General features: G+C 43.9%; 1 protein-coding gene across 2 annotated transcripts in view; it reads left to right on the plus strand.

The window, feature by feature from the left end:
* The first annotated feature begins 5,411 nt into the window (after nt 1-5,411).
* LOC144680004 (tyrosine-protein phosphatase non-receptor type 2-like) overlaps nt 5,412-23,141 on the plus strand; it is a 72,890-nt gene continuing 55,160 nt past the window's right edge. For both annotated transcript variants that reach the window (XM_078541080.1, XM_078541079.1), the window contains exons 1-2: nt 5,412-5,550; nt 15,099-15,189. In XM_078541080.1, the coding sequence (XP_078397206.1) occupies nt 5,494-5,550; nt 15,099-15,189 (148 nt within the window). In that variant the 5' untranslated portion in view covers nt 5,412-5,493. The remainder of the gene's footprint in view (nt 5,551-15,098; nt 15,190-23,141) is intronic.

Here is a 23,141-nt window from a genome sequence, read left to right on the forward strand (position 1 = left end):
GCACACTGACAGTGAGTCTCTCACATACAGCACACTGACAGTGAGTCTCTCACATACAGCACACTGACAGTGAGCCTCACACATACAGCACACTGACAGTGAGTCTCACACATGCAGCACACTGACAGTGAGTCTCACACATGCAGCACACTGACAGTGAGCCTCTCACATACAGCACACTGACAGTGAGTCTCTCACATACAGCACACTGACAGTGAGTCTCTCACATACAGCACACTGACAGTGAGTCTCTCACATACAGCACACTGACAGTGAGTCTCTCACATACAGCACACTGACAGTGAGTCTCACACATACAGCACACTGACAGTGAGTCTCACACATACAGCACACTGACAGTGAGTCTCTCACATACAGCAGACTGACAGTGAGTCTCTCACATACAGCAGACTGACAGTGAGTCTCTCACATACAGCAGACTGACAGTGAGTCTCTCACATACAGCAGACTGACAGTGAGTCTCTCACATACAGCAGACTGACAGTGAGTCTCTCACATACAGCAGACTGACAGTGAGTCTCTCACATACAGCACACTGACAGTGAGTCTCTCACATACAGCAGACTGACAGTGAGTCTCTCACATACAGCAGACTGACAGTGAGTCTCACAGATACAGCACACTGACAGTGAGTCTCTCACATACAGCAGACTGACAGTGAGTCTCTCACATACAGCAGACTGACAGTGAGTCTCTCACATACAGCAGACTGACAGTGAGTCTCTCACATACAGCACACTGACAGTGAGTCTCTCACATACAGCAGACTGACAGTGAGTCTCTCACATACAGCAGACTGACAGTGAGTCTCTCACATACAGCAGACTGACAGTGAGTCTCTCACATACAGCAGACTGACAGTGAGTCTCACACATACAGCACACTGACAGTGAGTCTCTCACATACAGCACACTGACAGTGAGTCTGTCACATACAGCACACTGACAGTGAGTCTCTCACATACAGCAGACTGACAGTGAGTCTCTCACATACAGTCATACAGCACACTGACAGTCAGTCTCTCACATACAGCACACTGACAGTGAGTCTGTCACATATAGCACACTGACAGTGAGTCTGTCACATACAGCACACTGACAGTGAGTCTGTCACATACAGCACACTGACAGTGAGTCTCTCACAAACAGCAGACTGACAGTGAGTCTCTCACATACAGTCATACAGCACACTGACAGTGAGTCTCTCACATACAGCAGACTGACAGTGAGTCTCTCACATACAGTCATACATCACACTGACAGTGAGTCTCACACATACAGCAGACTGACAGCGAGTCTCTCACATACAGTCATACAGCAGACTGACAGTGAGTCTCTCACATACAGTCATACAGCACACTGACAGTGAGTCTCACACATAGAGCACATTGACTGAGTCTCACACATACAGCCGACTGAAAGTGAGTCTCACACATACAGCCTACTGACAGTGAGTCTCACACATACAGCCGACTGACAGTGAGTCTCACACATACAGCCGACTGACAGTGAGTCTCACACATACAGCAGACTGACAGTGAGTCTCACACATACAGCAGACTGAACAGTGAGTCTCACACATACAGCAGACTGAACAGTGAGTCTCACACATACAGCACACTGACAGTGAGTCTCACACATACAGCAGACTGACAGTGAGTCTCACACATACAGCAGACTGACAGTGAGTCTCACACATACAGCAGACTGACAGTGAGTCTCACACATACAGCAGACTGACAGTGAGTCTCACACATACAGCATACTGACAGTGAGTCTCACACATACAGCACACTGACAGTGAGTCTCACACATACAGCACACTGACAGTGAGTCTCACACATACAGCAGACTGACAGTGAGTCTCACACATACAGCAGACTGACAGTGAGTCTCACACATACAGCAGACTGACAGTGAGTCTCACACATACAGCAGACTGACAGTGAGTCTCACACATAGAGCACATTGACTGTGAGTCTCACACATACAGCACCCTGACTGTGAGTCTCACATACAGCACACTGACAGTGAGTCTCACACATACAGCACACTGACAGTGAGTCTCACACATACAGCAGACTGACAGTGAGTCTCACACATACAGCAGACTGACAGTGAGTCTCACACATACAGCAGACTGACAGTGAGTCTGTCACATACAGCACACTGACAGTGAGTCTCTCACATACAGCACACTGACAGTGAGTCTCACACATGCAGCACACTGACAGTGAGTCTCACACATACAGCACACTGACAGTGAGTCTGTCACATACAGCACACTGACAGTGAGTCTCTCACATACAGCACACTGACAGTGAGTCTCACACATGCAGCACACTGACAGTGAGTCTCACACATACAGCACACTGACAGTGAGTCTCACACATGCAGCACACTGACAGTGAGCCTCACACATGCAGCACACTGACAGTGAGTCTCTCACATACAGCACACTGACAGTGAGTCTCTCACATACAGCACACTGACAGTGAGCCTCACACATACAGCACACTGACAGTGAGTCTCACACATGCAGCACACTGACAGTGAGTCTCACACATGCAGCACACTGACAGTGAGCCTCACACATGCAGCACACTGACAGTGAGTCTCTCACATACAGTCATACAGCAGACTGACAGTGAGTCTCTCACATACAGTCATACAGCACACTGACAGTGAGTCTCACACATAGAGCACATTGACTGAGTCTCACACATACAGCCGACTGAAAGTGAGTCTCACACATACAGCCTACTGACAGTGAGTCTCACACATACAGCCGACTGACAGTGAGTCTCACACATACAGCCGACTGACAGTGAGTCTCACACATACAGCAGACTGACAGTGAGTCTCACACATACAGCAGACTGAACAGTGAGTCTCACACATACAGCAGACTGAACAGTGAGTCTCACACATACAGCACACTGACAGTGAGTCTCACACATACAGCAGACTGACAGTGAGTCTCACACATACAGCAGACTGACAGTGAGTCTCACACATACAGCAGACTGACAGTGAGTCTCACACATACAGCAGACTGACAGTGAGTCTCACACATACAGCATACTGACAGTGAGTCTCACACATACAGCACACTGACAGTGAGTCTCACACATACAGCACACTGACAGTGAGTCTCACACATACAGCAGACTGACAGTGAGTCTCACACATACAGCAGACTGACAGTGAGTCTCACACATACAGCAGACTGACAGTGAGTCTCACACATACAGCAGACTGACAGTGAGTCTCACACATAGAGCACATTGACTGTGAGTCTCACACATACAGCACCCTGACTGTGAGTCTCACATACAGCACACTGACAGTGAGTCTCACACATACAGCACACTGACAGTGAGTCTCACACATACAGCAGACTGACAGTGAGTCTCACACATACAGCAGACTGACAGTGAGTCTCACACATACAGCAGACTGACAGTGAGTCTGTCACATACAGCACACTGACAGTGAGTCTCTCACATACAGCACACTGACAGTGAGTCTCACACATGCAGCACACTGACAGTGAGTCTCACACATACAGCACACTGACAGTGAGTCTGTCACATACAGCACACTGACAGTGAGTCTCTCACATACAGCACACTGACAGTGAGTCTCACACATGCAGCACACTGACAGTGAGTCTCACACATACAGCACACTGACAGTGAGTCTCACACATGCAGCACACTGACAGTGAGCCTCACACATGCAGCACACTGACAGTGAGTCTCTCACATACAGCACACTGACAGTGAGTCTCTCACATACAGCACACTGACAGTGAGCCTCACACATACAGCACACTGACAGTGAGTCTCACACATGCAGCACACTGACAGTGAGTCTCACACATGCAGCACACTGACAGTGAGCCTCACACATGCAGCACACTGACAGTGAGTCTCTCACATACAGCACACTGACAGTGAGTCTGTCACATACAGCACACTGACAGTGAGTCTGTCACATACAGCACACTGACAGTGAGTCTCTCACATACAGCACACTGACAGTGAGTCTCTCACATACAGCACACTGACAGTGAGTCTCACACATACAGCACACTGACAGTGAGTCTCACACATACAGCACACTGACAGTGAGTCTCTCACATACAGCAGACTGACAGTGAGTATCTCACATACAGCAGACTGACAGTGAGTCTCTCACATACAGCAGACTGACAGTGAGTCTCTCACATACAGCAGACTGACAGTGAGTCTCTCACATACAGCAGACTGACAGTGAGTCTCTCACATACAGCAGACTGACAGTGAGTCTCACACATACAGCACACTGACAGTGAGTCTCACACATACAGCACACTGACAGTGAGTCTCTCACATACAGCAGACTGACAGTGAGTATCTCACATACAGCAGACTGACAGTGAGTCTCTCACATACAGCAGACTGACAGTGAGTCTCTCACATACAGCAGACTGACAGTGAGTCTCTCACATACAGCAGACTGACAGTGAGTCTCACACATACAGCAGACTGACAGTGAGTCTCTCACATACAGCAGACTGACAGTGAGTCTCTCACATACAGCAGACTGACAGTGAGTCTCTCACATATAGCACACTGACAGTGAGTCTCACACATACAGCACACTGACAGTGAGTCTCTCACATACAGCAGACTGACAGTGAGTATCTCACATACAGCAGACTGACAGTGAGTCTCTCACATACAGCAGACTGACAGTGAGTCTCTCACATACAGCAGACTGACAGTGAGTCTCTCACATACAGCAGACTGACAGTGAGTCTCACACATACAGCAGACTGACAGTGAGTCTCTCACATATAGCACACTGACAGTGAGTCTCTCACATACAGCAGACTGACAGTGAGTCTCTCACATACAGCAGACTGACAGTGAGTCTCTCACATATAGCACACTGACAGTGAGTCTCACACATACAGCACACTGACAGTGAGTCTCTCACATACAGCAGACTGACAGTGAGTCTCTCACATACAGCAGACTGACAGTGAGTCTCTCACATATAGCACACTGACAGTGAGTCTCACACATACAGCACACTGACAGTGAGTCTGTCACATATAGCACACTGACAGTGAGTCTCACACATACAGCACACTGACAGTGAGTCTGTCACATATAGCACACTGACAATGAGTCTCTCACTTACAGCACAGAATGTGTCAGTGTTGACGCCGCTTCCGGGTTCTCCCTCCTCCCCCGTGCCGCACATGCGTGGTCCGCCGCCCCAGTTGGGCGCTGCGCCTGCGCGCTGCGGCCCTACCAGCCACACGGGCTCGGGATTTTGATGTCGGCGGCCGGAGAGTGTGGAAGAGCCGTGGTTTGAGAGAGGGGGGGTGAAGGGGAAAAAAAAACTTCACGGAGCAGGAGAAGGAGAAGGAAAACCGCAGCGTACGGGACTCGAACTCCACTCTTCACATGCTTAAAACATGGAGGAGAAATTCGCCGAGATCGACGAGCAGAGCCGCTGGTCTCAGTCATACTTGGTAAGTTCGTCGAAGTTCTCATCACCCGCCCTTTCTGGTATATTTATCTGAATATACCGCATGTCTCCGGTGCGAGTGTGCGCAGAGAACCGCCGGTGAACCGCCTGTCTCCCGGTTTCAGCCAACGGAAGCCAGGCCTGGAGGCTCGAGAACAGCAGTGGCACTGCGCCTGCGCCTGTTTAAAGGTCTTTTTCTGTCGCGGATGGTTAATTGCTTGGAGTTCCCTCTTAAAGGGGATGTTTTCCTCTCCTTGCAACTTGAACTTCACACATGGGCCGCTGCAAAACAAAACCGCAGATTGCAACATTTGGGGGAGAAAAAAAAAGCTCGTGGTGCTTGCAAATCTTCCAGTCAGTCTGTAGGACTGGTAGGTCACTCAGTTTTGCTTGCTTCCAATTACTCATTTCCAAATGTCCCACTCAGAACCCATTACATCACAAATTCTAATAGGAAGGGCAGGTAGCGTCGCTTCTTTGCTGTCCTCTTCCTTCAACCGTGTTGTTCGCTTTAAGTTTAGACTGCAGGACACTCACTGGCACCTGCGTGGCGGCTCTCTGTGTTTTTCACAGGTAATAGCTTGGTATTGACTTTGGGAAAACCTTGGTGGCAGGTTTGGGCTAGAGAAACAATTATTTTTGCCTTAACTTAGATTCTAGGAGCTTAGTCTCTGTGAGCTCGTTTCCACTGTTTACATTATTGAATTTGTGTTTCGTAGAGCAGTAGCAGACTTCTTGCTTCAGTTATACAGTAAAATATAATAAAAATATTCAATGATCCTGCCTCCACTGCCTCAGCGGGTGGTGGAGGCAGGGTCATTGAATATTTTAAGGCAGAGGTAGATAGATTCTATTTTTCCTTTAGTTCTGTCGAAGAGTCATACGGACTCGAAACGTTAACTGTGTTCCTCTCCGCCGATGCTGTCAGACCTGCTGAGCTTTTCCAGGTATTTTTATTTTTGTTGTAGATAGATTCTTGTTAGGCAAAGGAGTCAAAGGTTATCGGGGTTAGATGGGAATGTGGAAATTGAAACACAAGAAGATCAGCCATGGTCTTATTGGATTGCGGAGTAGGCTCGAGGGGCCGAATGGTCTACTCCTGTTCCTAATTCTTATGTTTTTAGACTTGGTCATTGTGCTGATATGACCCTGTTTGGTAGCAAGAAATATGGCAAGGTGATTTGTAGACACCGAATTCATGGAGTTAAACCAATATAAATGCTCTTAGAGCTATGTTCACGCTGATACTTGTTATTTTGGATTCTGTCACTGCATTTTAGAATGCTAGAATTCTCTTATCACAGAATCATAAAGCTGGGTTTCAATCAGCTAAGCTAATGGAATTATATTTAATATAAATGGATGCGTTTGTGGACACTGGCCTCCTGGAACCCAACTAAATGAGCATTAACAAGGCTATGGGCCAAGTGCTGGTAAATGGGATTAGGTAGGTAGGTCAGGTGTTTCTCACGTGTTGGTGCAGACTTGATGGGCCTCTTCTGCACTGTGATTCTGTGTGAATATAAACATGCTCTACTCTTTCAGAGGGGGAGAGGATGATCGAGATAGGGTAAATAGAGTGAGACAACACCCTTTCACAGCACTTACATGCCCTGAGGGCCCCAACATATTGCAACACTCCATCATCAACTGTTGCCAATGTTACCAGACTGTGGGAACCTGATTCCTTGTGGCACACCCTAGAATCCTGCTCGATGTCACAGACATGAGCACCCTTCACAGTGCTGTTACCTCATGGGACTTTTCCACATCAGCTGTTGGCAGATCTACTTGTTCACCTTCAACAGCACTTCCCTTTCTTGCAGCCTCTTCCTCTGAGGAGGGCAAGTGCAGCAATGTTGTGGACCCACCATTATTGCCACATAGCTCTATAAATCATACAGTATATTGACTGGTATAATGCCGTTGCTGGGTCTATTTTGTTGAATTCCCTCACTTGCAACACCATGGGAGCACCATCACTACCACAAGGTCTGGAGATGTTCAATAAAAATGTCCAATGTCATGTTCTGGTGTTAATTAAGAAGGACATAAATGTGAGTTTGCTAACATTATCCACATATCAAGAGCTATTAAAGTTATAGTGCCTTCTCCCCCACACCTCTTGCAATGCCACCAAATCCTGTAATTTTCTGTCATCCCAGTGTCTGCTCATCCAACACGTACTCCACAGGGACTATTGCGAGATCCCAGGAACAAGTCAGTAAAACCAATACCTGTGTGTCCTTCTGTAGTACTACCAAACTAAGTTTGTGCTCCACAATGAAATAGAAAAAAAGACTTAGATTTATATGGTGCGTTTTATGACCACTGGACATCACAGAATCACAATTGTTACAGCACAGTAGGCCTTTTGGCCTGTCATGACTCCATCAGATCTACGTAGGAGCAATTTGCCTAGTACCACCCCACTGCCCATAGCCCTGCAAATTCTTCCTTTTCACGTAACAATCCAATTCCGTTTTGAATGTCTCGATTGTATCTGCCTCCAACACATTCTCGGGCAGCGCATTCCAGATCCTAACCGCTCGCTTGTGTGGAAAAGATTTTCCTCATGTTGCCATTGTTTCTTTTGCCTATTACCTTAAATCCGTGCCCCCTCGTTCTCGATATTTGCAGTAATGGGAGCAGCTTTACCCTATCTCTTCTGTCCAGACCCTTATAATTTTGAATACCTCAATCAAATCTCCCCTCAATCTGCTCCAAGGAAAACTGTCCAAACTTTTCCAATCTATCTACGTAACTGAAGTTCCTCATCCCTGGGACCATTCTCATGAGTCTTTTCTGCCTTCATATCCTTGCTAAAGTGTGGCATCCAGAAGAGGGCACAATACTCCAGTTGAGGCCGAACCAGTGCTCTATACAAGTTGCAAAGTGTTTTGGAGTCAATGAAGTACTTTCTGAAGTGTATACACTGTTATAAAGTAGGAAATGTGGCAACCAATTACACAGCAAAGTCCCACAAACAACGCCACGGTAATATGATAATGACTAGATAATCTGTTTTTGTGATGTTGATTGAGGGATAAATATTGGTCAGGACATCAGGGAGAACTCCCCTACTCTTCTTCCAAATAGTGTCATGGGAACTTGTACATCCATTCGAGCAGGCAGATGGGGCTATCATCTGAAAGACAGCAGCTCTAACAGTGCAGTGATCCCTCAGTATTTTTTAAAATTATTTTTCACAGGATGCAGATGTCATTGGCTAGGTCAACATTTATTGCAAACCCCTAATTGCCCTTGAGAAGGTGGTGGTGAGTTGCCTTGTGGAACTGCTGCAGTCCATGTGGTGTATATACACCCACAGTGCTGTTAGGGAGGGAGTTCCAGGATTTTGACCAGCGATTATGAAGGAATGATAATATATTTCCAAATTAGGATGGTATGTTGCTTGGAGTGGAACTTGCAGGTGGTGGTGTTCCCATACATCTGTTGTCCTTGTTCTTCTGGGTGGTAAAGGTCGCAGGTTTGGAAGGTGCTGTCGAAGGAGCCTTGGTGAGTGGCTGCAGTGCATCTTGTAGATGGTAGACTGTGCATCGGTGATGGATGGGGTGCCATTCAAGTAGGCTGCTTTGTCTTGGATGGTGTCAAGCTTCTTGAATGTTGTTGGCATTACACTCATCCAGGCAAGTGGAGAGTATTTCATTACACTCTTGACTTGTGCCTTGTAGATGGTGGGCAGACTTTGAGTAGTCATGATGTGAATCACTTTCTGTAGAATTCCCAGCCTCTGACCTGTCCTTGTAACCACAGTATTTATGTGGCTCGTCCAGTTCAGGCAATTGAACAGGTCAATCTGGATGATTGATCTCCAACAACCACCACCTTTGAAGGCACTATATACTGCAAAACCTAAGGGACCTGACAACATTCCAGCAATAGCACTGAAGACTTGTGCTCCAGAACTAGCTGCGGCCTTGGCCAAACTGTTCCAATACTGGCATCTACCCGCAAACATGGCAAAATGTCCAGGTATGTCCTGTACGCAAAAAACAGGACAAATCTTGTTTTGACCATCTGGTCAATGGTAACCCCCAGGATGTTGATAGTGGGGGATTCAGCAATGGTAATGCCATTGAATGTCAAGGGGAGTTGGTTGGATTCTCACTTGTTGGAGATGGTCATTGCCTGGCACTCGTGTGGTGCTGATGTTACTTGCCACTTATCAGCCCAAACCTGAATGTAGTCCAGGTCTTGCTGCATTTGGATATGGACTGCTTCATTATCTGAGAAGTCACAGATGGCGCTGAATATTGTGCAATCATCAGTGAACAACCCCACTTCTGCCCTTATGATGGAAGGAAGGGAAGTCATTGATGAAGCAGCCGAAGATGGTTAGGCCGAGGCCACTACCCTGAGGCACTCCTGCAGTGATGTCCTGCGTCTAAGATGATTGACCTCCAACAATCACCACCTTTGTGCAAGGTATGTCTCCAACCAATGAAGAGTTTTCTCTGATTTCCATTGACTCCAGTTTTGCTAGGGCTCCTTAGTGACTGGGTCAAATGGTGCCTTGATGTCAAGGGCTCCCCACCCCTCGAGTTCGGCTGTTTTGTCCATGTTTGGACTAGGGCTGCAATGAGGTCAGGAGCTGAGTGCCCTGGCAGAACCTGAGCTGAGTGTCAGTGAGCAGGTTATTACTGAATAAGTGCTGCTTGATATCACTGTAGGCAACACTTTCCATCACTTTGCTGATGATCAAGAGTAGACCAATGGGGTGGTTTTTTTGCGTACAGGACATACCTGGACATTTTGCCATGTTTGCGGGTAGATGCCAGTATTGTAGCTGTACTGGAACAGTTTGGCCAAGGCCGCAGCTAGTTCTGGAGCACAAGTCTTCAGTGCTATTGCTGGAATGTTGTCAGGGCCCTTATGCTTTGCAGTATATAGTGCCTTTAGCCATTCCTTGATATCATATGGAGTGAATTGAATTGGCGGAAGACTGGCATCTGTGATGCCAGGGGACCTTCGGAGGAGGCCGAGATGGATCAAGCACTTGTTGCAAATGCTTCATCCTTATCTTTTGCACTCATTTGCTGGTCTCCCCCATCGTTGAGGATGGGGAGATTTGTGGAGCCTCCTCTTCCAGTGAGTTGTTTAATTGCCCACCACCATTCACGACTGGATGTGGCAGGACTGCAAAGCTTAGACCTGATCCGTTGGTTGTGGGATCGCTTACCTCTGCCTAGTGCATGCTGCTTTTGCTGCTTGGCATGTAGCTTAACCAGGTTGACACCTCATTTTTAGGTATGCCTGGTGCTGCTCCTTGAATGTTCTCCTACACTGTTCATTGAGCCAGGTTTGATGGTAATGGTAGAATGGAGGAATATGCTGGGCTATGAGGTTACAGGTTATGGTGTTGTATATAATTCTGCTACAGCAATAGGCAATCTATCACATTTAGCACCCTGGTAGTGCCACACAACACTATGGAGGGTATCATCGATCATTGACCCCACATCTAAATTCCACCAGCTGCCATGGTGGGATTTGAACCCATGTCACCAGAGCATTAGCCTGGGCCTCTGGACTACTAGTCTGGTGACATTACCACTATGCCACTAGCCTGTCAGCTTTTTTGTTTTATGTACTCAGTCCCTGGAGTGGGACTTGAACCCAGAACCTTGTGACTCGGAGGCAAAAGTGCTGCCAACTGACCCATGGCTGATACTGCTGCAGTACCTCTGATCAAAAGCTAATTATACCAAATGCCAACAAACCCTCAACACTAAACTTAATATATCTAGCAGCCATCTACATATTGACTAACATCTTACTATGTATCTTGGCCTATAAAGAAGGTAGAGAGAAAAAGGTAAATAAATGAATAAACATAGAATAATCAAGGCCACTCATTTGTGGTTCTCATGGAATTTGGCCTCCAAACACTGGTAAATGTTTCAGAATGGAAATTGACTGAATCCCTGTATTTTGTGTTTCAATGCGCAGCATCTGTTCCATAGCACCAAGAATAGGTGATTCAGTTCCTCAGGTTTGTTTTGTCATTTAATGAGCTCACAGCTGACCTATATTTCAATAACATTCACCCAGTTTTGTTCCATATCCATTAATAATCCTTATCCTAGGTGCCAACTGTGACTTAGTTGATAGCACACTCACTTTCTGAGACATAAGAGTTGTGGCTTAAGGCCACAATAGGACTTGTGCACTAATATCAAAGCTGACATCTGAAGAAGAGTCATACAGACTTGAAACGTTAACTCGGTCTTTCTCACCACAGATGCTGTCAGACGTGTTGAGTTTTTCTAGCAATTTTTGTTTTTGTGTCATTGGTACTGATGTAATTTCTAGTGAGATACCTTTACTGTTAAACAAATCTTCCATGAAAAAGACACAAATGAAACTGGATGTGGAGCATTATAAGGCAATTCTTGTTGAAAGTCAGTGGATCTGCAGTTTACCCAGTCAGGGCATTATTGTATCCCTTTAACAAAACCTGATGTTTCTTATCAGAATGTATTAATGGCATCGGGCGATAAGAATCGGCGGGGGGTGGGGGGGGGGAAACTAATTATGGAAAAGCTGCACAGACAAAGTTTAAAAATCTTGGTAAAGGATGCAGGTGTGGCTGTTGAGGTGTATACAAGGCTCATCAGAGAGATTAGTGCAAAATGTGAAATATGTAAAAATCCCAAATTACTTTGTGATGTGCGATAAAGCCCCTGCCCTAGAGGTGACGACGATTAATTCTATTTGTTTTTGCACATTTGAATGCTTTGCAAGCAGGGAGAAGGGCTTTCATCAAGGCTGATGATCTGTAGAAAATTTGGAGAGCTTTGAGGCATGACATAAGACTATGTAAGGTGAACTATAATTCTGATGATGTGGTGTATTACAAAAGAGAGGGCAATAAAGAACAGAAAGATCCTGGTAAGATAATTGGGTGTTTTGATAAGACAGTGGTTATCTAGCATGGTAATCAAACTGTTAAGGTTCATTCCTCACAATTAATCGGGATTGGTTGCAAACTCTCAAAATCTGAGCAGCTGATGTGGAACCCTGTACTTCACATACTCGTGTTTTGCGATGACAGACCTGAGAAACCGAATACAATAGATCAGGGGCTGTATGGTGGTAGGCTGAGTGATCATGATGCACGTGACAGGGCTATCATATCAAAAGGCCAGTTGCCTAAAGTGGGCACTTGGGGACATGTCTAATATCCTTTAGGGAAGGAAATCTGCCATCTTTACCTGGCCTGGCTTACATGTGATTCAAATACAAAGTAATGTGGTTGACCCTTAACTGACTTCTGAAATAGCCTAGCAAGCCACTCATTTCAAGGGCAATTAGGGATGGGCAACAAATGCTGGCCTTGCTAGCGACGTCCACATCCCGTGAAAGGATAAAAACAAATGTGTTCCAGAAGGATTCAGTGAATGGAGGGATGCAACTATGTGAAACATGCAGGAAAAGCTACAGGCAAGCATAAGTATTGGTTAAATGTTCAAGATGGTGTTAGCAGTGGTCATCCCATACCACTGACAAGGGACAACTTCATGTGTGGCATTTGTAGCAGATGCTGCCTTTCCAGAATTTGCTTGTTCAGTCATCAAAAGAAGTGCAGCAGATGATATCATCTGACCCACACCAAAGTTCTGAGACTGTATTCCCATCTCCCACAGATGGAAGGATGCCAAATGGGAGACATACAAAAATAATCAAGAAGGCTAATGGAATATCCTTTATGTTGAAGAGGTTGAAAGTGATGCTTCATTGTTTGGCCACATCCCAGCTGGAATACTGTGTTCAGTTTTGATCACCGAACCTCGGGAAAGATATATTGGCCTTGGAAAGGGCACAGTGCAGATTTACCAGAATGATTCAAGGCAGTAAAAGTTTAAGTTATGAGGACAGGTTGCATAAACTAAGCTTGTGTTCTCTTGCCTTTAGAGGTTTGAGGGATGATTTAATTGAGGCCTTTAAAATAATGGTGACTCAATAAGGATTTTTAAAAAATTGCTTTTCGGATGGAAGCATTGGTGGCTTAGCCAGTATTTATTGTCCATCCTTAGTTGCATTTGAGAAGGTGGTAGTGTGCTGCCTTCTTGAACGACTGTAGTCCATGTGGTGTAGGTACACAATGCTGTTAGAGAGGGAGTTCCTGGATTTTAACCCAGTGACAATGAAGGAATGGCCAAAGTTTCAAGTGAGGATGGTGTGTGACTCGGAGAGGAAAATGCAGGTGGTTGTGTTCCCATGTGTCTCCTGCCTTTGTCCTTCTAGGTGAAAAAGGTCACAGGTTTTGAAGGTGCTTACAACAGCACCTTCCACAGAAAAACTTGCCTCTGGTGTGGTATTCTAGAACCAGAGGAAGTAATCTTAAATTTAGAGCTTGGTTATTTAGGAGTGAAATCTGGAACATCTTGACATGCATCCGCCACACTCCCCCAAAAGAAACACGACTGATACTGGGTCATTTGAAATTTTCAGGAGGTTGATAGATTTTAGTTGAGCAAGGGTATCAAGGAATTTGGAGCAAAGGCAAATGGAGGACACAGAAGAAAGCTATTAGGTTGTTGTTCAGTTGTGTACCTTAATTTTCAAATTGTATGCATTCTGAAAACACCTGAAATATCCTTAAGTTTCTCCAATGTTTATTTGACATTGATACCTGGTTCTATTAAGGTTCATATTGCTGTCAATTGACCATTTAGATGTATCCACTCCCACAGACTGACCAGGGAAATATATGGAGTGTAATATGGCTGTTTGATTTCAGTTCAGGTTCTAGTTTGGAATAAACTGACACAATGGCCTAGGTCCTGTGGCGTTACAAGTTTCAGGAGTAGATGAGCATGTGTGATGCCTATCTAGAAAATGATAGGTCCCTGCTTTGAGCAGACACATCAAAGCTACATTTTACTCCTAAAATATGGAAGGAATGCTTTATATTTGATGAATGAAGAGGACCCTACCAAGTAGGCTATATATATTTTCTGTGTGCTTTGCAGTCATCCACATTGACCTCAGCAAAACACGAAACACAGGGTGGTCATACCAATACTAACTTGGTATCTGATACCATCAAGAACAGTTTTGTCTGTCACCTCATTGCTGTTTGTGGAACTTGGTTATGCATAAAATGGCTGCCATGTTCATGTATATTTTAAAGTTAAATAATTGGATATCAAAGGCTTTTGGGCGTTTCTGAGAAATAAGGCACTTACCCTGTATCTCAAATGTCTTAGCATTTCATATGCAAATTCCTGTGTTTTTCTTCATTGGATTTTTGACCATTTCTTTGATAGATTTTTGATAATAGCTTTGATAGTTTGTTTGATGTCATGGCTGTTTTCATTAAAACAGTGTCACGTGATGTGGAATCTTAGGGGATTAAAACAACATGATCAATGTAAGTTGTACCTTGAATGAAATTGTAAAGGTTTGTAATTGGTATAGATCTGTTTAGAAATGCAGGATGAAAAACACATTACAAAAATACATTGTGGTGCACCTTGATTGTTGTCTGCATATGTTAATGAAGATTATTTCTTTTGATTGCAGGAAATTCGAAATGAATCTCAGGACTTCCCGTACAAAGTAGCCAAATATCCAGAAAACCAGGTTCGAAACAGATATAGAGATGTCAGTCCTTGTAAGTAGAACGTTGCATATGTTATGCTTTGTAAATTCCACACGGCTTAATCCATGGAGACAGTTACATGTTTCAGATACATTGATGACATTACTAATAAAGTTAACATATATATTAATTACCAGTCGATCTCTTGCCTTGCACATGGAGAGTCAAAACAACGTGTAGCCGTCAGATGAAATGAGCAATCATTAATTGCTCTGGGGCGCACAGATGTAGTTCTCCCATTTCAAAGTTGTACATTTATTTTTCTGGGTGTAAATGTTTAATGGAAATCACTTATGTTTACTTGTTGCATGACAATTGCTTCCTCCTGCTAGTGTTGACCCTGGCAGAAGAATGTAATTACAGGGTGATAAATTGCAAATTGCTTCTGTAAACTTAACTGTGAATATAGGAATTTATAATGGCAACATAAATCAAGGCAAAATACAAAAAGCTTTTTAGGAATTACCAGTTGATCCTTATTTCTTCAAACACTTTTGCCTCTGACTTACAAGGTAGTGGGTCTAAAGACCCAGTCTAGAGACGAGTGTTTTGTCGAGGCCTGATTTGTCCCCTCAAGTGGATGTCAAATATGCCAGGATGCTATTTGAAGATAAGCAAAGGAGTTTTCTAAGGGTTCCGATTGACATCAGGTGGTGCTAAATGGGTTCCTTCACTGTTACTGGGCCAAATTCTTGGAACTCTCTTCCTAACAGCACTGTGGGTGTACCTACACCACATGGACTGCAGCGTTCAAGAAGGCAGCACCTTCCAAACCCACGACCACTACCATCTAGAAGGTCAAGGGCAGCAGATACATGGGAACACCACCACCTGGAAGGTCCCCTCCAAGCCACTCACCACCCTGACTTGGAAATATATCGCCGTTCCTTCATTGTCACTGGGTCAAAATCCTGGACCTCTCTCCCGAACAGCATTGTGGGTGTACCTACACCACATGGACTGCAGCAGTTCAAGAAGGCAGCTAACCACCACCTTCTTAAGGGCAATTAGGGATGGGCCATGAATACTGGCTTAACCAGCGATGCCCATATCCCAAGAATAAATAAAAATAATCAAAAAGCAATTTATCTCGTCATTTATCTCATTACTGTTTGTGGGATCCTTCTCTGCATAAATTGGCTGCCACTATTATCTACGTTACACGTGTTACACTTCACATGGACTTAACTGGTTGTGAAGAACCTTGGGATTTCCTAGGCATGATGTAAATGCAAGTTTGTTCTTTCACCTGGATATGTCTGACTCCATAAACTTGAATGTCACTGGTCTAATGAGTGAACGTCAGCAGATAGTTCTACTATGGGGATTGCATCCTCGCCCTAGATGCTTGAGTCAAGGTTTATCCAGCAGAAGTCACTGCCCAGGTCTATACAGTTTAAACACTGTTGTTGTTTGTGCTTTGTAAACTCCACGTGGCTTAAGCTATGGAGACAGTTACATGTTTCAGATACATTGATGACATTACCAATAAAGTTAATGTATATATTAAATACCGGTCAATCTCTTGTCTTGCACATAGAGAACTCTGATCTGTATGGGCATGGAAATTAAAAAGTACCTACTGTTGAACATGTCAGTTCTATGTAAATTCCACAGCTGTCTGCTGGCTGTCGTTCAGATGGAATGTGAAAGTATTTCAGCTGTTTCCAGTAAATGATGTTTTCTCTTAATCATGAATGACCTTGGGACAGAGTCCTCAAGTAAGTTATTATCCATGTCAGATGTGATCTACTTTTTCCTTGTAGTTGCATCGGAGTGTGTGTTATACCTATGAGGTTAAAGTTAAAAGGTTGTAATTTATTCATGAGCTTACGTGATACCGAAACTGAATGAACCATGAGCAACTCTTGATGTATGCTGCAACCTTGAAACTATACTAGTTGATCTCTCATGTCATTGGCCATGTGAGATAGCTTTTTTTTTAATTAAGAATCAGGTGTATTTGGGTAAGTATTGGGGAATCCAAGGGATCTTGAAGTTCTATAATGGGGCCTTGATAATTAGCTACAGCAGCTTGGCAACAGGCATCAATAGCCCACGACACTTGATAAGCACATCGTATGTAGCACTTGTGGCAGAACCACCCTCTCGCAGATTGGTCTCTTCAGCCATCAGAAAGAGTGCACCATAGGAAGCTACCCCATCCCCAACAGATTTGATTTTCTGCATGTCTGTCATCTTCAGGTGGTAAGATGATGGTGCTAATAATGGGGCTTGGAGTCTACCAGGACTGGAGCGGTGTCTAATAATCTAGCAGTATTTTAAGAAGAAAGTTTCAATATCTGAATAAGGGGATTACAGGAACACTGGCAAGGTAGTCCTTGGGCGTAATTGAGGCATATCCTTGGATTTGGGAATATTGTGGAGGGTAATCTTAGAATCGATGAGCATTGTGACAGGTCTTAGAATCGGGCTGTCAGCATAGAGTCACAGAGATCTACAGCGCAGAAAAAGGCCCTTCGGCCCATCGAGTCTGCGCCGGTCAAGAAAGTACCGAACTATCCTAATCCCATTTTCCAGCACTAGGCCCATAGCCTTGTATTCCATGGCATTGCAAGTGCACATCCAAATACTACTAAAATGTTATGAGGGTTTCTGCCTCTACCACCCTTTCAGGCAGTGGGTTCCAGATTCCCACCACCCTCTGGGTGAAAAAATTCTTCCTCACATCCCCTCTGAACCTCCTGCCCCTTCCCTTAAATCTATGCCCCCTGGCTATTGATCCCTCCACCAGGGGGAAAAGTTCCTTCCTGTCTACCCTATCTATGCCCCTCATAATTTTATACACCTCAATCATGTCCCCCCTCAATCTCCTCTGCTTCAGGGAAAATAACCCCAGTCTATCCAATCTCTCCTTGTAACTAAAACTCTCCAGCCCAGGCAACATCCTGGTAAATCTGCTCTGCACTCTCTCTACTGCAATCACATCCTTCCTACAATGCGGATTCCAGAACTGCACACAGTACTCGAGCTGTGGCCTAACCAGCGTTTTATACAGTTCCAGCATAACCTCCCTGCTCTTACATTCTACGCCTCAGCTAATAAAGGCAAGTATCCCATATGCCTTCTTAACCACCTTACCTACCTGTCCCGCTACCTTAAGGGGCCGGTGGACATGCACACCAAAGTCCCTCTGATCCTCGGTACTTCCCATGGTCCTACCATTCATCATGTTTCCCATGCCTTGTTTGTCCTGCCCAAGTGCATCACCTCACACTTATCTGGATTAAATTCCATTTGTCACTGATCAGCCCATCTGACCAGCCCGTCTATATCCTCCTGTAATCTAAGGCTATCCTATATCCTCCTCACTATTTACCACCCCACCAATTTTCGTGTCACCCGCGAACTTACTGATCAACCCTCCTACATTCAAGACAAATCGTATATATATAGCACGAACAGCAAGGGACCCAACAGCGATCCCTGTGGAACCCCACTGGACACAGGCATCCAGTCAGAAAAACATCCCTCGATCATCAGCCTCTACTTCCTGCCACTCAGCCAATTCTGGATCCAATTTACCAAATTGCCTTGGATCCCATGGGCCCTTACCTTCGTTATCAGTCTCCCATGTGAGACCTTATCAAAAGTCTTGCTGAAGTCCAAGGAGACTACGTCAAATGCATTGCCCTCATGTACACACCTGGTCACCTCTTCGAAAAATTCAATCAAATTGGTCAGACATGACCTCCCCTTAACAAAACCATGCTGCCTGACCTTGATTAATCCCTGCCTCACCAAGTGTAGATTAATTCTGTCCCTCAGAATTGCTTCCAATAGTTTCCCCACCACTGAGGTTAGACTGACTGGCCTGTAGTTCCCTGGTTTATCCCTTCTTCCCTTCTTGAATAACGGTACCACATTGGCTGTCCTCCAGTCCTCTGGCACCTCTCCTGTGGCCAGAGAGGTATTGAAAATTATTGCCAACACCCCTGCTATCTCCTCCCTTGCCTCACTCAACATCCTGGGATACATTTCATCCGGGACTGAAGATTTATCTACTTTTAAGCCTGCCAGACCACTTAGAACCTCCTCCCTTTCAATGCTAATTTCTTTAATTATATCACAGTCCTTCTGCCTGATTTCCATACCCACATCGTCCCTCTCACTTGTGAACACTGACACAAAGCATTCATTTAGAACCCTACCTACGTCTTCCGGCTCCACACACACATTACCACCATGGTCCTTAATGGGTCCTACTCTTTCCCTAGTTACCCTCTTACTCTTAATGTACTTGTAAAATAACTTTGAATTTTCCTTTATTTTACCTGCCAATGTTTTTTCATGCCCCCTTTTTGCCCTCCTAATTTCCTTTTTAAGATTCCCCCCTTAAGAGAAAATATTTTTCTTAAAGTGGATGCAAACTTACAAAGTGCAGGCATGCATTTTCTTGATTTAAAGCTAAAAATGTAAACTTTAGTGTACTTCTTGAGTTTGCTAATTTGTACGTTCTTTTTTAATAAATATAAATTTTCAAAAGGAAAAATGACCTCAAAAACTCATTGTTTGCATAAGCCTCAGTGGTTCAGCAGAGATTTTTTTTTCTACTGAATTTCCAACACAAACGTAGAGATTTATGAGCAAAAACGAAATGCAGTCTTCTTTAACCAAAAAACAAAGAAACCTGACTTGCTTTAATCACAGATGTTAGTGAGTAGTTTGTAATGGAAAGATAGTACTGGTTAATAAATTTAAATGACTTTCAGAATTGCCTACTGCAAACCTTGCTGAATTCAATCTCCCCACGTTGTTTGAAAGCCTTTGGGGGAGGAATAAAAAGCAAAGGAGTTCTCAAAATCTCTCAGGGCAAGGGAACACACCCTTTAATCTACATGTCACGCTGATGGACCGATTGAGTGCTTGGAAATTGTGCACCTTTCACATGTGCAGAATGCACAGATGTGGTTGAAAGACATGTTGAGTTAAACATATCCACTGTCAGCCCTGACATTTGTGATGGGCTGAGGCCTTGAAGTAAAAACTTTAATGAAGGTGTTAAAGGACACAAAGGACAAGCCAGTGGGTAATTTCTGTAGTATTGTTGTGAAATATGCTATCTTTATTTTGTTTAAAACTTTTTATTTAGGACATTACAATTTTCCGTTACTGTGCTGAGAAATGGAGAATAAAATTATTCAGGGAGTATTTTGAGTAAGTCAATTAATTTATCAATGTGATGGTAAAATGTTTATACATGGATTTGTCGTAACTGTTGACAAATTGTTTCCCATTATAATTCCACTTAAAGTGCAGCGGGAAATAATGTTTATGAACAGGAGGAGTATGTTATTTGCAGAACTTCTGATAATTTTAATATGTATATTTGTTAGATTTTATAAAAGTTAGCTTTTTGCTAAGGGATTGGAAATGAGGCTGAACTAATTAGGAGGGAAGAATCTGTGCATTGTTGAGTAATGTGGGTTTGAATATGTCTGTATTCCGTTGAGTCTCATAGCTCCAGCTGAATTCTGCAAATATTAATAGCTCATGTCGTAAAATCCCAACTAGATTTTAAAAAAATGATTTGCTGGAATTTTGCAAGTTAAGCATTCACTGTTTGTAGGCTCAATGGCATTTTGTTCTTCAGCCTAAGGAGTACTGTGTACTTGGATTGAATGTAGGATTCCAATTTGTGTTACAAATTGACTGTAAATATACCTCAAGTACTTCAGATCCAAATCTAGATTGGGAGTTAGTCCCTTGTGTACAATAAAAGGAGTCTATTTTCCAGGAAACATTGAGACAAGATACAAACAGGAGCATGAGTTTAGATTCTGCACAAAACTTTCCTATGACGAACTTGAGAATCAGAAACATAGGAACAGGAGTAGGCCGTTTGGCCCTTCGAGCCTGCTCCACCATTCAATAAGATCTTGGCTGATCTGGTTGTGGCCTCAGCTCTACTTTCTTGTCCCCAAAACCCTTGACTCCCTTGCCTAACAAAAATCTGTCTAACTCTACCATGAATAAATTCAAAGACCCAGCCCCCATTACTTTTTGGGAAAGAGAATTCCACACACCAACGACTCTTTGGCAGAAAAAGTTTCTCCTCATCTCTGTCTGAAAGGGAGACCTCTTATTTTTAAACTATATTCCCTAGTTCTAATCTCCCCCACAAGAGGAAACATCCTGCCCTCTCAGGATCTTGTATGTTTCAATAAGTTCACCTCTCATTCTTCTAAACTCCAATTGGTATAGGCCTAACCTGTTCAACCTTTCTTCATAGGCAAACCCTTCATCCCAGGAATGAGTTCAGGGAACCTTCTTTGAACTGCTTCTTAAACATTATATCTTTTTTTAAATAAAGAGACCAAAACTGCACACACTACTCCAGTTATGGCCTCACCAAGGCTCTGTATAGCTGTAGTAAAACTTCTCTACGTTATATTCCATTCCTCTTGCAATAAACTCCAATATTCCGTTTGCCTTCCTAACCACTTGTTGTACTTGCTTACTAACTTTTTGTGATTCACGTACTGCACCAGAACGCCTAGATCTCTCTGTACCACTGAGTTCTGCAAACCTTCTCCAGTTACTGCTTTTCTATTCTTCCTGCCAGAGTGAACAAGTTCTCATTTACCCACTTTATACTCCATCTTCCAGATTTTTGCCCATTCATTTAACCTGTCTATATCCCTTTGCAGACTCTCTTACTTACAACTTACTTTCCTACCTATCTTGGTGTCATCAGCAAATTTAGCTATCATGCATTCAAGTCCCTTCATCCAAGTCATTGATAAAGATCGTTAATAGTTGAGGACCCAGCACTGATCCCTGTGGCACTCTACTGGGTACAGCTTGCCAATCGAAAAAGACCCGTTTATCCCTACTCTCTGCTTCCTGTTAGCCAACCAATCTTTTATCTGTGCTAATATGTTACCCCCTCTATCATATGCAGTTATCTTGTGTGATGTGGTATCTTTATCAAATGCCTTTTGGAAAACCACATCTGCTGGTTCCTCTTTATGCACCTTGAATGTTGCTTGGTCAAAAAACTCTTAACAGATTTATTAGATACGATTTCCCTTTCACAAAGCCATGTTGGCTTTGCCTGATCAAATCGTGATTATCTAAGTATCCTGCTATAACCTCCTTAATAATGGATTCTAGTACTTGTTCTATGACAGATGTTAGGCTAACTGGCCTATAGTTTCTTGCTTTCTGCCTTCCCCACTTTCTTGCATAAAGGTGTTATGTTAGCTATCCTCCAATCTGCTGGAACCTTTCTAGAATCTAAGGAATTTTGGAAGATTATAGCCAATGCACCTGCCATCTGTGCCTCCACTTCTTTCAAAACTCTGGGATGCAGGCCATCCAGTCCAGGGGGCTTGTCAGCCTTTAGGTCTAATAGTTTTTCTATTTCCCTGTTAAGCTCACCCCTCCCTATCACCTTGATTTTCAAAAATCTTTCTTTGGGAAATTTTCTAAGTCCTCTACCATGAAGGCAGACACAAAATGGATTGTTTTCCTTTATTGGATGAGGTATAGAATATAAATGCAGGGATATAATGATTGAACTGTGTAAAATGCTTGTTTGGCCACAGCTGGAACTTTGTGTACCGTGATGGTCACCACATTACAGGAAGGGCATAACTACTCTGGAGAGTGTACAAAGGAGATTTATAAAAATGTTGCCAGGGCTGGAGAAATGTAGCTATGAGGAAAGATGGGATAGGCTAGGGTTGTTTTCCTTAGAGCAGAGGAGGCTGAGGAGTGTCCTAATTGAGGTGTGCAAAATTATGAGGGACTTAGATAGGGAAACAGGAAAGACCTGTTTCCCGTAGCTGAGGGGTCAATTACCAGGGGGCATAGATTTAAGGTGATTCGTAGAAGGGCTAGAGGGGACTTGAGGAAAAACTTTATCACCAGAGGGTGGTGGGCACCTGGAATTAATTGCCTGAATTGGTGGTTGAGGCTGAAATGCTCAAATCATTTAA

The sequence above is a fragment of the Cetorhinus maximus genome, chromosome 4 (genome assembly GCF_964194155.1).
Source record: "Cetorhinus maximus chromosome 4, sCetMax3.hap1.1, whole genome shotgun sequence".
Classification (NCBI taxonomy): Eukaryota; Metazoa; Chordata; class Chondrichthyes; order Lamniformes; family Cetorhinidae; genus Cetorhinus; species Cetorhinus maximus.